The following is a 15,265-nucleotide window of genomic DNA, read 5'->3' on the forward strand; positions in this document are numbered from 1 at the left end:
AGCTCCTCCCGGCATCCCCGAGAGGTAGGTATTACTTGAGAGTTGCAGGAAGTGGGGGCTCAGAATGTTCGGAAACTTGCCCAAGAGCACACAGCTAGCAAGTGGCAGAGCCCAAGCTCAGACCCAAGATCGGCAAGCGCCTAGACCAGCCTGGGTTGATTGTGCCAGCGTGCAGCAAGCAAGACCCCTGGAGTCCTGAAACCTGGTTCTAGACAGGGCTCTGTGCTAACAAGGTGCCTCGGCTGGCTGGTTCGCTGTGTTGGCCAATGGGAGCCCTCCCATGACATCCCAGCAGCTGAGACCGTCAGTAATCTTCTCTAACGGCATCACCAGCCCCGAGGCCCAGAGTTAGAGCGGAAGCATCAGAACCCTGGGCCTGATGGGGGGGTTGGGTTACACGGTCTGCAAAGTTCCTTCCAACACCTTGCTTCTGAGATGAGGAGAGCACTTCCCACGTGCGGTTATTGTGCACCCGTTGTGTGCTCGGCACCTAACTTGGTCGAAAAGAGACCTAAACCTTCCTGGCAGAACACATACAATAATGTCATAGCCGTAATGAGCAGTGTTCGTAGTCCTCTGTGGTCTGGGGTATCAGGGGACAGTGGGCTGGTTCCAGAACCTCAGGGGACCATTGGTATCTCTGGCCCATGGAAGACCCCAGCTACCTTTGCCACCCCTTGACATCCTACTCAAGCTTGGCTTGCTCATGACAGTGAAGACAGGAACCCCCTATATTAGGTCTCCCTTTGGAGACCCTCTGCTCCCAGAATGTCTCTGGAAGTTAGGACTCTGCTTCCCCTTTGGCCAGGAGTAGAAGATACAGGTTTTTGCCTGGTTATAGGAGGAAAATCTGAGTTGGGAAGGATACAACCACAGACTAGGAGTAAAGGGAAGAGAGAGGCAAGACACAAGTGCCCTTCCATCCCTGCTGCCCTTGACTTCAAGGGACCCCAGGTTAAGGTTCCCATCATCCCCTCAGCAAAACCCTACACGTTCCTTAAAATTCTCAGAATGGTTATGAAGCGCCCTTTGGTTCACCCATGGGCTCTCTCCTATTCGCCTGCCCATCTATCCATCTGTCCTCCCATCTACCCGTTTCTCCCATCTCCTACTTTGTCTTCCTGTCCATGTATCTTCCCATTTCTTTTCTCCTCCTGACTGTCCCTCCCTTTCTCACATCTGTCCTCCCGCCAATCCAACCTTCCGTCCACCTTCCCCACCTTTTCTCCTCCTGCCTGTCCCTCCTCCACATGTTTATGTGCATGGAGCCATTCACCCATGCAACCCAACCAGCCACTCCCCCATCCACCCAGGCCCCTCTCTTCCTCTCCAGTTCTCCAGCTTCCCATCTGTTTATTAACCCATTTTCCAACTCTCCTTCCATTTCTTTGTTTCATCTAACCACTGATTCCCCATCTGTCTATCCATCTGCTTATCTAATCATCCAGTGTCCTATCCATCTGTCCTTATTCTTCCCGTTCTTCTTCACCCCGTATTTCCTCTTACCTACTTGCCCGTCTGTCCATCCACCCATCCATCCACCCATCCATCCGTTCACTCACCAGTCTCTCTATGCACCTGCTCAAGTATCCATTCTTCTCTCTTTCATCCATCTATTCAAACTTGCCGATTCATCAGCTTAGTGCGATAGACCACCTAACTCGGGGAACATATGGTTATTCTATGAGTGATCATGTAGAAGTGTAGCAGTCTGCAGGGCAACAGTGAGAACATCACAATTCGGAGGTGGCTGCCGGGCCCAGAGGAGCATCCTGGGGCCTCTGGCCTGCCTGCTCCTAGGGAAGGCTGGGGTGCTCTGCCTCTCCTTTACAGAGTGCCCCTGCCCACAGAGGCTCGTGGCCTGTGAAGTGCTGTGCACACACGGGAGAGAACTGAAGGCGTTGCTACCTTTCCCCCCGATTCCACAGAACTGCTGCTCCTGCTTATCAGCTGTGGGGCTGGACTGACCGTGTAGGGCAGAGTCAGGGCTGGAGTGGGCAGAGCCTTTGCCCAGCCTTCCCTGCCTATACCCTGTGTCTGCACTGCACAGTGACCTGGGGGAAACTGAGGCCCAGACGTGGTTTCTCTAAGGAAGTCAGGGCCTGGGCCCTAGCTCTGTGGCTTACGGGTCTCTGTCCAGCAGACTTCTGTATACCTTTTGCCCTTTCTCTGTTTCTAAGAGAAACAGAAACTTTGTCCTGGTTCCTCTTCCCACACCCTGTGGGCTGCCCTAGACGTGGCCTCAGTTGGAAGGGCGTCCTACCTACCACGTCGGTTAACAGGAGCCCTCCGGTCATCCAGCATCTGAGAAGGCCAAATATCCTGCTCCGTGAGTGTCACTAGCTCCTGGGCCCAGAGTTAAAGCCAAAACTGGAAACACCTCTCACACATGAGTTGTCTTTTAATTTCTTTTTCGTTTGTTTTTTAATCAGCATCTCACTTCCTCATTATACCCTCTGTCCCCACACAGCCCCCGTGCCCACCCTCCCCCAGCTCCCGTGTGCTGTCCCGAATGGCGGCCGTGGTGCACATCCCAGCGCCTGAGCACCCGGGCGGAGAGGGATGGCCCGGCCCCCACCTGGCCCCTGCGGCCAGCAGGGCCCTGACTGCCTCTGCGAGCCCCGGGCCTGCCCTGGCCCCCTGCCCTGCGGCCAAGCCTGAGTCTGTTCTCATTTCTTTCCAGGGAATCTGACTAAGCACATGAAGTCAAAGGCCCACAGCAAAAAGTGCCAAGAGACAGGGGTGCTGGAGGAGCTGGAAGCCGAAGAAGGTAACAGACTGCCAACTCCCTCCTCCCCACTCTTCCTCTGCCTGCTTTTCCACCTGTCCCCCTCGCCCTCCCCTTCCCTTCCGTCCTCCTGTCCAGGCTCCTTCCTCTCCCTCTTCCTTGTCCTGCCCTCCGGTTTTCCCACCTACTGGGAGATAAAGGTTAAATTCACAGAGCAATCGCCCCTACTCTCCTACACTTGCAGCTCATGCTGTGCAGCCATAGCTAGTGTGAATTAGAGTCTACCTGGGAGGGCGGGGGGGGGGGGGCAGGGGGGGGGGTGCCTGGCAGGTGGCTCACAGGTGTGCAGTGAATGTGTCTTGAACAAACTAACACGTGAGTACTGGTAGTCAACATTGACCGAGCACCCACTATGCATCAGGCGCATTCTAAACACATGCCGTGAATTATCCCGTAAACCCTCACGGTGACGCTGTGAGGTGAAGAGTGTATTCTTCTACACTCCGAACCCGCATTCTCACCTACACGCTCTGGGCATGGGCCTGACAGCTGGGCCTTTTGGAGCTTGAGGAGCGGGAGAGCCAAAGCTAAACCTGACAGCCCCTTGTCACCTCCCAACGTCATCCCACATCCCAGCACTCCACCCTGGCCAAAGTCCTCCACCAGCAAAAGGCATAGGAGAGCCCGTGTCTGAAAAGACCCAGCAGAGAGAAGTTGAGTCAAAGGCCCTGGCCCAGCCACAGCATCCAGGGAGGAGGCCAAAGGGACTTTGGCAGGTGGACAGGCAGTCTTGCCTGCAAAGGGAGGTCAGGGAAACCAGAGGCGTTCCTCCTGTACCCAGCAACCCTTTGACCAGACTCCCTAAAATCAGAATCAGGACATGAGTGTCACAAAGAGGGGTGCGTACGTGTGTGTGTTTCTGATTTCAGGATGTGTTTACAGTCTTACAAGAGAGTCAAAGCACATTTCCTTTCATTTATTTTTTTTAATTTTTAAAGTTTATTTATCTTAAGAGAGAGAGCATGAGCAGGGGAGGGGCAGAGAGAGAGGGAGAGAGAGGGTCCCAAGCAGGCTCCATGCTGTCGGCACAAAGCCGGACACAGGGCTCAGACTCACAAACTGTGAGATCGTGACCTGAGCTGAAACCAAGAGTTGGATGCTTAGCCAACTGAGCCACCCAGGCGCCCCGAGTACGTTTCCTTTTAGGTAGAATAAGTCACTTTTACTGAACTAAACACAATGAACGTGGGACCGTTCCCCCCAAAATGAGAATGTAGGGTTACCGTGTTTATCAAGAATGTACATCAGGCCATTTACACATGTTGTCTCACTGCATCCTTATAACTAACTAGTGGGAGAAACCTGTGTTGCCCCAGTGTAAATTGAGGAAAGTAAAACTCAGACAGGTAAAGGCAGTTGTTGAAGGTCATACAAAAATGCCGGCTCCACACCACCCCGATGCCTGGTGGGCTGGACTTGGTGGCCTGAGCCTGAGCCCAGAACCCTCCCCAGGTGAGAGTCAAACAGTTGCACCTGGCCCCACACCAAGGGTCCACTGAGGCACCCAGGCAGGGCTGGTCCCCTCTCCCAACCTCATTTTTCCAATGAGGCACAAAAAAAAAAGACAACCCTAACAACCCTACCTACCTAGTTTGAGGATGAAATCAATGCATTTATTCTAGAAATAACTACTGAACACCAGCCCTATTCCAGGCACTGGAGATGCCACAGTGAATAAAACCTAGTTCCTGGCCTCTAGAAGCCCACATTCTCAAAGGGAGGAGGGCAATGAACAAATGTGGAACAGGACAGGAGCACTGAGTAGGAAGTAAAATGTAAACGAGTGAGGGGCTGGGAAGTGTAGGGAGGGATCTCTCTGTTAGGATGGTGTGAGCAGAGGACATGAGGGAGGGGTCAGGAAGGCAGGTGGAGTCTAGGGAAGGGCTCTCCCCTTAGGGCCCTGGAGGAGCAAAAAATGCAGAGCCCCTAAAGGATCAGAAGGGCGGGGAGATGGACTCAGAGCAGGGACCACAAATGTCAAAGGATGGACTTGGCAATGCAATGGAGTGACATCCCCCAACTTGCAGTGACTCTGTGTGCACAGGACCGTCAAGAAGGGGTGCGGCTGTAGGCAGTGATCAGGCTGAGCTCACGTCGTCGGCTTGGACTGGGTGGGGTGGGGAGAAGTGGTAGGATTCTGGAAACATTCCTCTGGTAGAGCCTCCAGGTTTTGCCACCACAAGGGGGCGCTGGTGGTGCCATGAGAATAAAGGAGCCGAAGCCGAGTCCGAGGTTGATGGCCTAAGAAACTGGAAGGACAGAGTTGCTACTTCCCGCGATGATGAGGATGCAGGGAGGAGCATGTCTGTTAGACACCAAGTGGCTTTGAGGTGCACAGTCTAGGAACGATTGCCTCCCGGTGGCGCGGCCCACGCTGCAGCCTCTGACAGTGAGGAAGTTAGACACCAGCGCCACCGTGTGGCCAGACCCCCTCGGCGCCCTCGAAGGCTTCATTCCGTCTTTTCCGCAGTCCCCAGGCCAGCTCGGGGCTTTGGGGAGCCTTGGTGGTGATCCCGGCAGGGGCCTGGCGGCTCCATGAGGGGCGCTGGGAATGGGCCGCCTGGGCAGGAGCCCAGACATGGGGGGCCTGAAGAACCCTGTTCTGGGCAGGGGACCTTTGGCTCCCGTCATTTCTACCCTGGGTGCTTAGGGCAGCCTAAAGGAGCTGTTTAGGAGCCCTCCTAAACACTGCCTGTCTGCCAGGGTACTGGGGTACTTGAGCTATTTGCTAAGTTGTATTGCATACTTCCGATGTGTCAGACCCGCATGAGCCTCCCACCAGCTTCACGGGGAGGCTGTTGTTGCTCTTAGCCCCATTTTACACATCAGGAAACTGAACATAGAGAGAGAGAGCCAATTATACGACATCATACAGCAAGGAAGGGTAGAGCTGGGATCCAAACCCAGACCATTTCCTGCTTCTCGATGCATAACATCACTCTTATACTGGCAGTGTAATAACGCAGGGGTTGTAAATCTTAGTCCTGACTCAGCCACTACTCCCTGGGTGATCTTGGGGAGGAAGCACTTGCCCCTCTGGGCCTGGATTTCCCCGTATGTAAATGAGGGGTGGGGCTAGGTGAACTTCTGGGTCTGAAATAGGCCTCGCTAAAGTCTTAGGTGGTTCCCACCCTCCGCCCCCATCCACATCCCTACGGCCTTCCCCTCTGCTCCCAGCCGCCAGGAGATCCTGCCCTGGGTCCCTTGGCCCGCCCTTCACCTGCCAACCCCGGGTCCACCCCATAGTTTCTGACCCTCTGTCATCTATTTCATGCATCTTACTGCTGCATGCTGAGCTGTTTGGAAGCATGGATGCTAGGATTCCCAGCCCCAGGGCAGCTGGGCATGGTGGAGTTTGAAAGCCTGGTTGCATCGGTGGCCAGAGTCAGCTTGTGGGTCCAGCTCTCTCGGTCAGTGGGGGGAGAACAGGTGCTGGTGTGTCCCAAGAGCAGTGGTGGGGCTGGCGATGTGCCTGGAGATGGGCCAGCAGGACCCAAACCCTCAGGAGCCTGACAGGTGGGCCAGACGTTAACAGAGCTCTCCCCAGAGTCTGCTGCCCATATCAGAGAGGCCTCAACCAGACAGGTGTCGTGTTAAAGGTGACCCGGATGGGTGGGCCGCCCCCACCGGAAACCAGACCGGGAGACTAGTATTTCAGGGCTTCGCTGCCTCCCGCCTGGGAGCAGCGTCAGTTCCGCCAAGTGCAGCAGGTCCTCTGGATGAGAGCAGCCGGGATGGGGCCCTGCTCTGCAGGCGTAGGCCAGCATAGCCAACACCCCCTCCTGCCCCCCGAGGCCAGCACCTGCCACCTGCCAGATGCTGTTGCACCGCCAGCGGCAGCCCGGCCACGGTGGCAGGTGTGTGTGTGCCGACGGACCATGGCCAGTGCTCCCGGACCGGCCCGATGGCTGCCGTGTCCCAGAATAACAGATTTCTTCAGGAATGCGTTGAGCGACCGTAATTAGGGGAACCACGTCTCGGTGCCAGGCGTGTGTTTGTTCCTCGTAGAGAACCCCGCGAGGTGAGACTGCCACATTCGTTTGACAAGGCGGGAGACAGAAGCGCAGCAAGGTGACTTATGTTGCTCATGGGGGAACCCGCACTGAAACCCTCGTGAGAAAAGCAAACCGACAAAAAGGCTTGCCTTTGTTTGCTCTGGTTCAACCCCAGCCCTTCCACTTCCCTCACCTGAACAGGTTACTTAACCTTGCTTACCTTGGGTCCCTCATTTGTAACATGAAGATAAAAACAGGGCAGACCTCCCGGGATCATTTGAGGACTAGATGCATTAACACCCAGGAAGGCTTTAGAACTGAGCCTGGCCCGTGGTAGACACAAGGCAGCTTTTGTTCACCGTGATAGTGTGCAAAGCGTTCCCATCTCTGTCATGGCTCCCGTCCTGTCAACAGTCTTGTGCCACTGACACAGCCGTTAGGCCCCGGGCGCAGACAAGGACGTGGGCATCGAGGACGGCGGCGTAGGGCTGGCTGTGACCCCAGGGTCTCCTGTGTCCCCCCCTCAGGAACCAGTGATGACCCGTTCCAGGACTCAGAAGGGCGAGAGGGCTCAGAGGCCGTGGCGGAGCACCAGTTTTCAGACCTGGAGGACTCAGACTCGGACTCGGACCTGGACGAAGACGAGGATGAGGACGAAGAGGAGAGCCAGGACGAGCCATCGGGACCGGCCTCGGAGGCACCCCCGCCTGGCCCGCCAGCCACGCTGCCGGCAGACTCCTCACCCATCCCGGGCCCTCAGCCCCCAGATGCCACCTCTGGCGACCAGGCCACGCGGGGCAGCTCGGTCTTGGAAGCTGAGCGCTCGGCAGCTGGAAGTTGTTCCACGTCCAGCCAAAGCATCCCGTGCCTCCCCCGGCTGGGACCAGCCCCTCCGGGCCCCGTGGAGAAGGACACAGGCTCGGCCCTGAGCTCCAAGGCTGTGTCCCCAAGAAGGCCGTGGTCCCCAAGCAAAGAAGCAGGCAGCCGCCCAGCACTCACCCACAAACACTCACTAACCAAAAGCGACTCGTCTCCCCAGCGACACCCACCGGCCGGAGAGCCACAGGCCTCAGCCCCGAGCCCGCCGGGCCCCCAGCCAGGCCCTCTCCCTTGTGGGTCTCCAAGACTCGAGCTGTCTCCTCTCACCCTCCGCCCCCTGGGAAGGGAACTGCCCCCTCGAGTGCATCCACCCCCCGAGCGCAAGGGGGCCCCAGATCCAGGCCCCCCCAGACATTCACCCACCAGGAGACGGTCCCCGGGCCAGGCCGAATCACCGCCACGGTCAGCGCTGCCAGGGAAGTGGGCCTTGGCTGGGCCGGGCAGCCCCTCAGCGGGCGAACGCGGCCCAGGCTCGGGGCTGGCCCCGCGGGCTCCCTACCCGCCCCTGCCTCTACCTCACAAGCTTCTTGGCAGAAGCCCCGAGACCTGCGCCTCTACGTGGGTGAGTTCCTGCCCCCGAGCGGCTGGGCCGCTCGTCCCCGACGGGTGGGGGGCCACGGCGCACTCCTCCCTGAGGCATCAGACCCGTAGCTGCACAGCCCTGCCAGCTTGGTGATCGCTAATGACATAGCAAACGTCTGTGGGCCACCTTCTGTGCCAGCCCCCACCCCAGGGCTCCCGAAGGCGGCCGGGGCAGCCTCGGGAGCAGCAGAACGCGGGCGCCGGGGCTGGCCCTGGAGGCAGGCGTAAACACTTTGCCCTTCCCCTCCCATCTCCCCAGCCCCACGTCTCCAACATCACTGTCACCAGCACCCTCAGAGACATCACAGCCGACACCGTCCCTGCCACACCGTCAGCACCATCACCGTGGCCGTCCCCAGGGCCATCGCTGCCATCACTCACACGCTCTCGCCACCACCGGTGTCGCCACAGCATCACTGTCCACTTCCTTTGACCTTCCAGTGCCTTTTCTGTCACCGTGTTGTTATGAACCATTCACTCCCAGCAGCATCCACACCATCACTCAGAGACTCGAGTTCCCACAGAAGCACAGGCTAGGAATCTCTCCTTGGTTTTCGGTTTGGGGGTCACGTTACGATGCCCGATGGTGGGAGAAGATAAAGAGCACGGAGTGGGAGCTCATGTCCAAGGGTAGAGTTGGCTCAGGACCGTTCTGGGAACAGGAGAGGCAGCAGAACCGAGAGAGAGGGCCAGGCACGCGGCAGGCAGGCATGCTGGCCAGAGGCACGAAGACCGTGGGGCCCGATGTGCTCATGGTCACTGCGGGGCTGGGGACAGCCCCCGCCAGCACAGGGCAGCTCCACGGGCAGGGAGTCAGCGCTCAGCTCCCCCCAGCTCCGCCGGGACTTGCTGTGTGATATCAGGCGAGCCCCCTCCTCATCTTTTAGGCCTCAGGGGTCTCCATGTGCCAGCACGTAGCCCTTGCCTTACCCTGTCTTGTTTTCTGACCCCAGCAGAAGGCCGCGTCCCGGAGTCCCTCCTGCTCACCTGGCCCTGCTCATCCTCCCTCCTCCCGACCCTTCTCGGCCCCCCATGACTTCCACGGCCACACCCCAGCCCGGACAGAGGAGAACATCTTCAGCCACCTCCCTCTGCACTCCCAGCACTTGACCCGTGCCCCGTGCCCCCTGATTCCCATTGGCGGGATCCAGATGGTGCAGGCCCGGCCGGGGGCCCACCCCACCCTGCTGCCGGGGCCCACGGCCACCTGGGTCAGCGGCTTCTCGGGAGGTGGCAGCGACCTGACAGGGGCCCGGGAGGCCCAGGAGCGAGGCCGCTGGAGTCCCACCGAGAGCTCGTCAGCCTCCGTGTCCCCTGTGGCTAAGGTATCCAAGTTCACACTCTCATCGGAGCTGGAGGGCAGGGACTACCCCAAGGAGAGGGAGAGGACGAGTGGGGGCCTGGGCAGACCTCCTGACTGGGAGCCCCGAGTGGCTGAGGTGCCCGCAGAGCCCGTACCCACCCACAGCCCCCGCACCCCGCCCGAGGCCTCACCCCGGCTGTCCCACGGCCGCAGGCCAGAATCCTGGAGCCCCCGCCTGGAGTCACCACGCACGCCGGCCAACCCCGCGGCCTCTGCCGCCTCGCCCCTGGACCGCAGCAGTTCGGTAGGCTGCCTGGCAGAGGCCTCCGCTGACTTCCCAGCCCGGAGGAGGAACCTCTCTGGGGAACCCAGGACCAGTCAGGGCTCCCCCGAGCCCTCAGGAAGTGGGGGGCCTGGGGCACCTCCACATCAGCCCAAGGACAGGGGCCCCCCAAGCACTTAGTCTCTCTCCGACTGCTTCAGCATCTGGCTTCCGGTGTTCAGCAACAGACGCTTCCAGCCAGCTTCCTCGAATCATCTCGCTCTCATGGGCTCCCTTTCCCATCTGTCCATCTGTCCAAGCAGCTTCTCCTCAGTCCCCAACTGTTCTATCTTCCCACGTATGCAGTTACCTGTGCCTTTTCCTATACCTTTTGTTGCTTGAAAAGAAACAAAACACACGCACACATAAAAGAAAAAAAAAAAAAAACAAACCCACGAGGAGTCTGAGGCTGTGAATATGTTGTGCTTTTTTGAGAAAGGGTGTAGGTGGGGCCTCACCCTGGGCCACTGCGGTCTGCAGTCACCACCAGCCCTCCCCCCAGGCTGGCGAGAGGTAGCCATTTGCTGAGGGAAAGGGGGATGCACTGAAAGAGGAAAAAGAAAAAAGCGAGAAACTTTTACAAACATATAATTAAATGTAAAAGCAAGCACTCCCATGTACAGATGTTTATGGTTCCTATTTATCGCCGCTTTGTTCCACCCCAGCTAGTGACCACTCTCACTGCCAGCAGAAGGGCCAGCAGCCCAAGGCAGAGGGACACAGGCAGGGGGACCCCACTCAGCCTCCACAGGCAGGCCCAGCAAACTCCAGCTTTCTTTTTCCCAGGAAAAAGAAAAATGTTAACCTTTCCTAGGATTTCATCACAAGTGATAGGAGCAGATGGGAGGTGGGAGCTTGTTGGTTCCCTCCGGCCTCCCTGATATCCTGGTGGTCTGAGTCATGGACCCATCCTGGCATCCTGACAAATCCCCCCAGCCCCCCACCTGCCACCCCTCCCCTCTACCCCCTCCCCCCAGCCCCTAGGCGGCAAAAGGAGGCCTGACTGTTCATCTCTTGGGTCCTGAACACCTGACTGAGGCCTTGCTTCAGGGACCCAGCTGCAGACTGCCTCCCTTATTCTAGAAACTACCCACGAGGCTGAAGTGACAGGGCCCAACCCTTAGGGGTCAAGATCCAAGGTGCATTGCCTTGCCATTCCTGAGGCTGGGACTTGGGTTTCATTTCATGTTTGGTCCCTGAGGTTCAAAGGGCCCTGTTTCGTCCATGGCTGGGCTTTTCCAGTGCTCAGCACTGGAACTTTATAGGGACCTGTTTCTAGACCTCTTTTCGGTAGAACTGGATCCCACCCCTGTCCCCATCTCCACCTCACCCACTGTAAGGCCTCCACTACTCCCAGGAAGTACCTAAAACCATGACTGGTAGGAACTGCCCAGAGCTGTTTTTAAATCTCTTTTAAAAAATCACACACACACACACACACACACACAAAGACAGGATGGTGTTTGGTACTTCTCCTAGCCTCCTCAGATTCTCTTGCCCTAAAAGTGTCCTAAGCCCGTTGAATTCGTCTCCAATCAACCAGTACTAGTCTCCTCCCTCCTCCCCATCTCCTCCTTCAAGAAGCCTCCCTGGACTTCCTGGAGCAAAAGCCTGCTTTGTAAGAAAAATTATATGACCGGAAATTAAAATCCCACGTTGAAATATAGAATTCTTGTTTACCCTGCCCTGGGAGAGTCAGGTTTTCTCCCAACCTTCCAGAATTTATTTTCTTTAGTTTCTACAATGGGAAATTGTAGAATGGGAAATTCTACAATGGGACTCACTGACCATTTCCCTGTCCTCAGCCAGCCATGCGAATCCTGAGCCTGGGGCCTCCTGAGCTGTTAAAGTGGTTTAGACAGGACACTGGTCGAGGCCATAATTCCCTCCTCTGCCAGTTCAGGGTCTTTCTCTGCTTGGCCTCTGCTGAGTAGACAAGCCAGACCCAGGTTCAGCTTCAGGCCACTGTCTTGTTTCCCTTAGGGCCTCTCTCAGAGCTAAGACACAAAGGGAACAAGAGGGAAGGGGCCCCCCTGGAGGTCTGCTGGGCTCCAGGGTACTGGGGTGAGGTTAGCCAGCCGTGCTCAGCTGCCTGGCCCAGAGTCCAGGGCTCCCGCCCAAACTGGGAGAAGGCCAGCAAGCCCAGCCTTGACCATATGGGTGCTATTTTGGCCTCACAGGAAGCGGGAAGGTACCAGGGCCCGGTTATAGCCCAGGCTTTCCTCACCCTTACCTCTCAGCCCTACCCATGGAGACTTCTAGCACCGGGGCCTGGGAGCTGGGAGCCCAGGTTTGAAACCTTCCTGGGCAAGATCTTCCAGCCTAGACTTACAAAGTAGTGGACAGGTGGCTCTGCTGGACGAGCCCCTGACCTTGGGGGTGGCCATGCCCCTCCCCCCAGCCATGCACCCCAGCTCTCCTGGGCATCATTTCCCCTATTCTCAGACAGCGTGCCTACTGAGGTTGCCTTCCTGGGAGACCCAGTCACAGACAATGTGGCCAGCAGGTGAGAGGCATCGAAGCCACTCAGGCCCACAGGCACAGGCGGAGGGGACAGGGACCAGGACACCAGAGATCTATTTCTCAATAACAGGGACACAATGCACAAACAGAATCTGGCCAAAGGGCTGCTGCCCCACACAGCTCCCCAGAGGGATGGAATCGATGCCACCAGCCCGGGACCTATGTCACCGGGCACAGTGCTAACCCCTTCTGCCAGACTCTATCCCTGTTCCCCCGAGCACAGAGACCCCAACACACACACACACACACACACACACGCACACCTCCATAATTCTGGAAAAAGACTCTCACTCCATGCCCTCCACGGGGCCCCCTGTCCACTCCCAACCACTTCCACATTTGCAGTTTGCCTGTGAGGCTGCCGCCCCTGTTCAGGGAGGCAGAACAGAAAGAGGTGCTGATTGGTTGCCACAGACACCTGCTGATGCTCTGCCAAAATGTGCCAGGCGGCCATTCCTTGGTACGGGCCCACTCTGGTCCTTGGGTGCCAGTGGTGTGGCAGGAACCAAACTGCACAGGATCCAGAGCCGGCCCTCACCTTCTGTTGTGGACTCCAGAACACTCAGCTCCCAGGCCTCCCCTCCAGGATGCCCTTCACCCTCGGCAAGTTCAGGATCATTCTGGGTACTAACCTTGTTCCCCTCCGAGGCACCTTGCCCCAGCGCACCCCCCCACCCGCGACCCCCTCCCGGCCTTCCACCCTTGGCTTCTCCTCTAGCCCAACCAGGACGCTGACAGCAGAAAAGCATCCACTCTCCCTTTTCTATCACCTCCATCCTCCAGACCCCAGAAGTCCCTCTGCCTCTCTCTGGGAAAACATCGGAAAGAATTAGCTTCCAGATCCCTGTAGCCCCTGCTCCGTTCTCACCCTGCACTTCTGAATAGGAACCAGCAATATATCTGAGCTGAACTGCTCTCCAGCCCTTTCTCCAGAAAAAAAAAAAAATCCTTCTTAAAGCAAAAAGTCCTGCCTTGGAGACAGATCTGCAGCACTGACCAAGGGGAGAAAGTTCCCAAAGACCTGTCCCTACAAATTCTGCTTCCGTGTTGTGGCTCCAGTCTGCTTTCCATTAGAAAACCGCTTCGGCACTTATGATCACTTTACTAAACCTAGTGTTTAAAAAAAAGAAGAAGAAGAGAAAAGAAACAAAAAAGAAAGGTGTAGGCAAATGTAAGATACATGATTTCTGTAAGATAAATATTTGCCTTTTTTTTTTCTAAAAGGTGTATGTATTCTGTATGTGAAATTGTCTGTAGAGAGTTTCTATGTTCTTAAATGGCAATACATTCCAAAAAATCGTACTGTAGATATGCACAGCGGCCACACTGGGATGGGGTAGTTTTGCCTGTAATTTTATTTAAACTCCGGTTTCTACCCTTGCATCTTGCAACGTCAGTATGGTATATAACAGTGCAAAAGAAAAAAAAAAACTCAAAAAAATCCATGCAGGTCTAAAGCACAGAGTCTGATGTACAAAAGGAAAAAAAAAATGCTCAGTATTGATGTGTGTGACCTTTGTTGTAAATTACATCTGTACTGTGAATGAGAAGTTTTTACAAGTATAATAATTGCCTTTATTACAGCTCTGGCTGAGTGTTCAGCCTGAGGATATTTTTTAAAAAAAACACACAGCACGTTGGAATAAATTTGAAAATCCCAACATAGCCCTGCTTGCCTGGCTCATGGTTTTTCTGGAAGGCTATGGAATGTCAGAGCTGGAGGGACACTTGGTATCCCAAGTGTCTCTTTTACTATAGAGCAATCAGGCCCAGAGGAGGCAGGTGGCCAGGCCACAGTCACACAGCCTGGGACTCCCGTGGCCCCTGGCTTCCAGGCCTGGCGACTAGATACCACACCGTGTGGTCTGGGGTCTGTGTTTCCCAGGGCTGCCGTAAACACCTCCCACTGCATAGGCAGCATAGGCAGCTGAAAACAACAGAAGTCTGTTCTTTCACGATTCTGGAGGCCGGAAGTCTGAAGTCTAGGTATTGGCACGGTTGGTTCCTTCTGGAGGCTCTGAGGGAGAGGCCGTTCCATGCCTCTCTCCCAGCTTCCGTGGCCGCGAGCGATCCTTGACACGCCTCAGTTTGTGGCCACATCACTGGGATCTCTATTTCCACCTTCCTGCTGCCTTCTCCGTAGATTCCCTACTACCCCCCTTCTCTGCTAAGGACACCTGTCATGGGATTTGGGGCCTACTCTATCAAAGATGATCTCACCTCTAGATCCTTAATTGAATGTATCTGCAATGACCCTTTTTTCCAAATGAAGGTCACACTCACAGGTTGTGGGAACTAGGGCGTGGGCTTCACTTGGAGGGCCATCATCCAACTCACTACAGAGTAAGACCTGGAATCAGATCATGACACAGCTACGTATTGCCTGTGTGACCTTGGGCAAATTACACAACCTCTCTGGGCCTGCATTTGCCAACTGTGACATGGAGAGTGGTTGTGGGGATTACATGAGATCGTATATACAGGAAGGCTAATGGAGACTTCAACACTCTTCTCCGAGCAGGCCTTGCATGGGGTGCTGGGGATACCAGGGAGAAAAGACAGGCATGGGTCCCTACCTTTTGCATTGCATACTGATTTGCTGAGTGACAGTGAGGGGCCATGGTTGGATACAACAGTGAATAAAACAGTCCCACTCTCGAAGAGCTTACATTCTAGCATGTCATTGTGTGTACATTACATCCTGATGATGGCACTAACGACCCAATTGCAGTGGCCATAATTGCTGTGGCGGGAGAGAACAAAAGCTCTAGTCCAACTGGGTCGCAGTCATCCTAGAGACCTTTCCCGGAAAACAGCTAAGGGTCAACCGAGGAAGGGGAAGCCATGAGAAGGAGCAGCCCAGAAATCCAGCA

General features: G+C 56.1%; 1 protein-coding gene across 8 annotated transcripts in view; it reads left to right on the forward strand.

Moving 5' to 3' along the window:
• The window catches only part of HIVEP3 (HIVEP zinc finger 3), a 475,566-nt gene extending 461,535 nt beyond the window's left edge, over window positions 1–14,031 (forward strand). For 6 of the 8 annotated variants that reach the window (XM_047869023.1, XM_047869024.1, XM_047869022.1 and 3 more), the window contains 3 exons: window positions 2,684–2,770; window positions 7,311–8,224; window positions 9,198–14,031. In XM_047869023.1, coding sequence (XP_047724979.1) covers window positions 2,684–2,770; window positions 7,311–8,224; window positions 9,198–10,010 — 1,814 coding nt within the window. In that variant the 3' untranslated portion in view covers window positions 10,011–14,031. Of the gene's footprint in view, window positions 1–2,683; window positions 2,771–7,310; window positions 8,225–8,503; window positions 8,702–9,197 lie in introns of those variants that run through there. The other 2 variants (XM_047869029.1, XM_047869030.1) reach the window with 2 other exon arrangements.
• Window positions 14,032–15,265: the final 1,234 nt, after the last annotated feature.

This window comes from Prionailurus viverrinus, chromosome C1 (genome assembly GCF_022837055.1).
Source record: "Prionailurus viverrinus isolate Anna chromosome C1, UM_Priviv_1.0, whole genome shotgun sequence".
In the NCBI taxonomy this organism is placed as follows: Eukaryota; Metazoa; Chordata; class Mammalia; order Carnivora; family Felidae; genus Prionailurus; species Prionailurus viverrinus.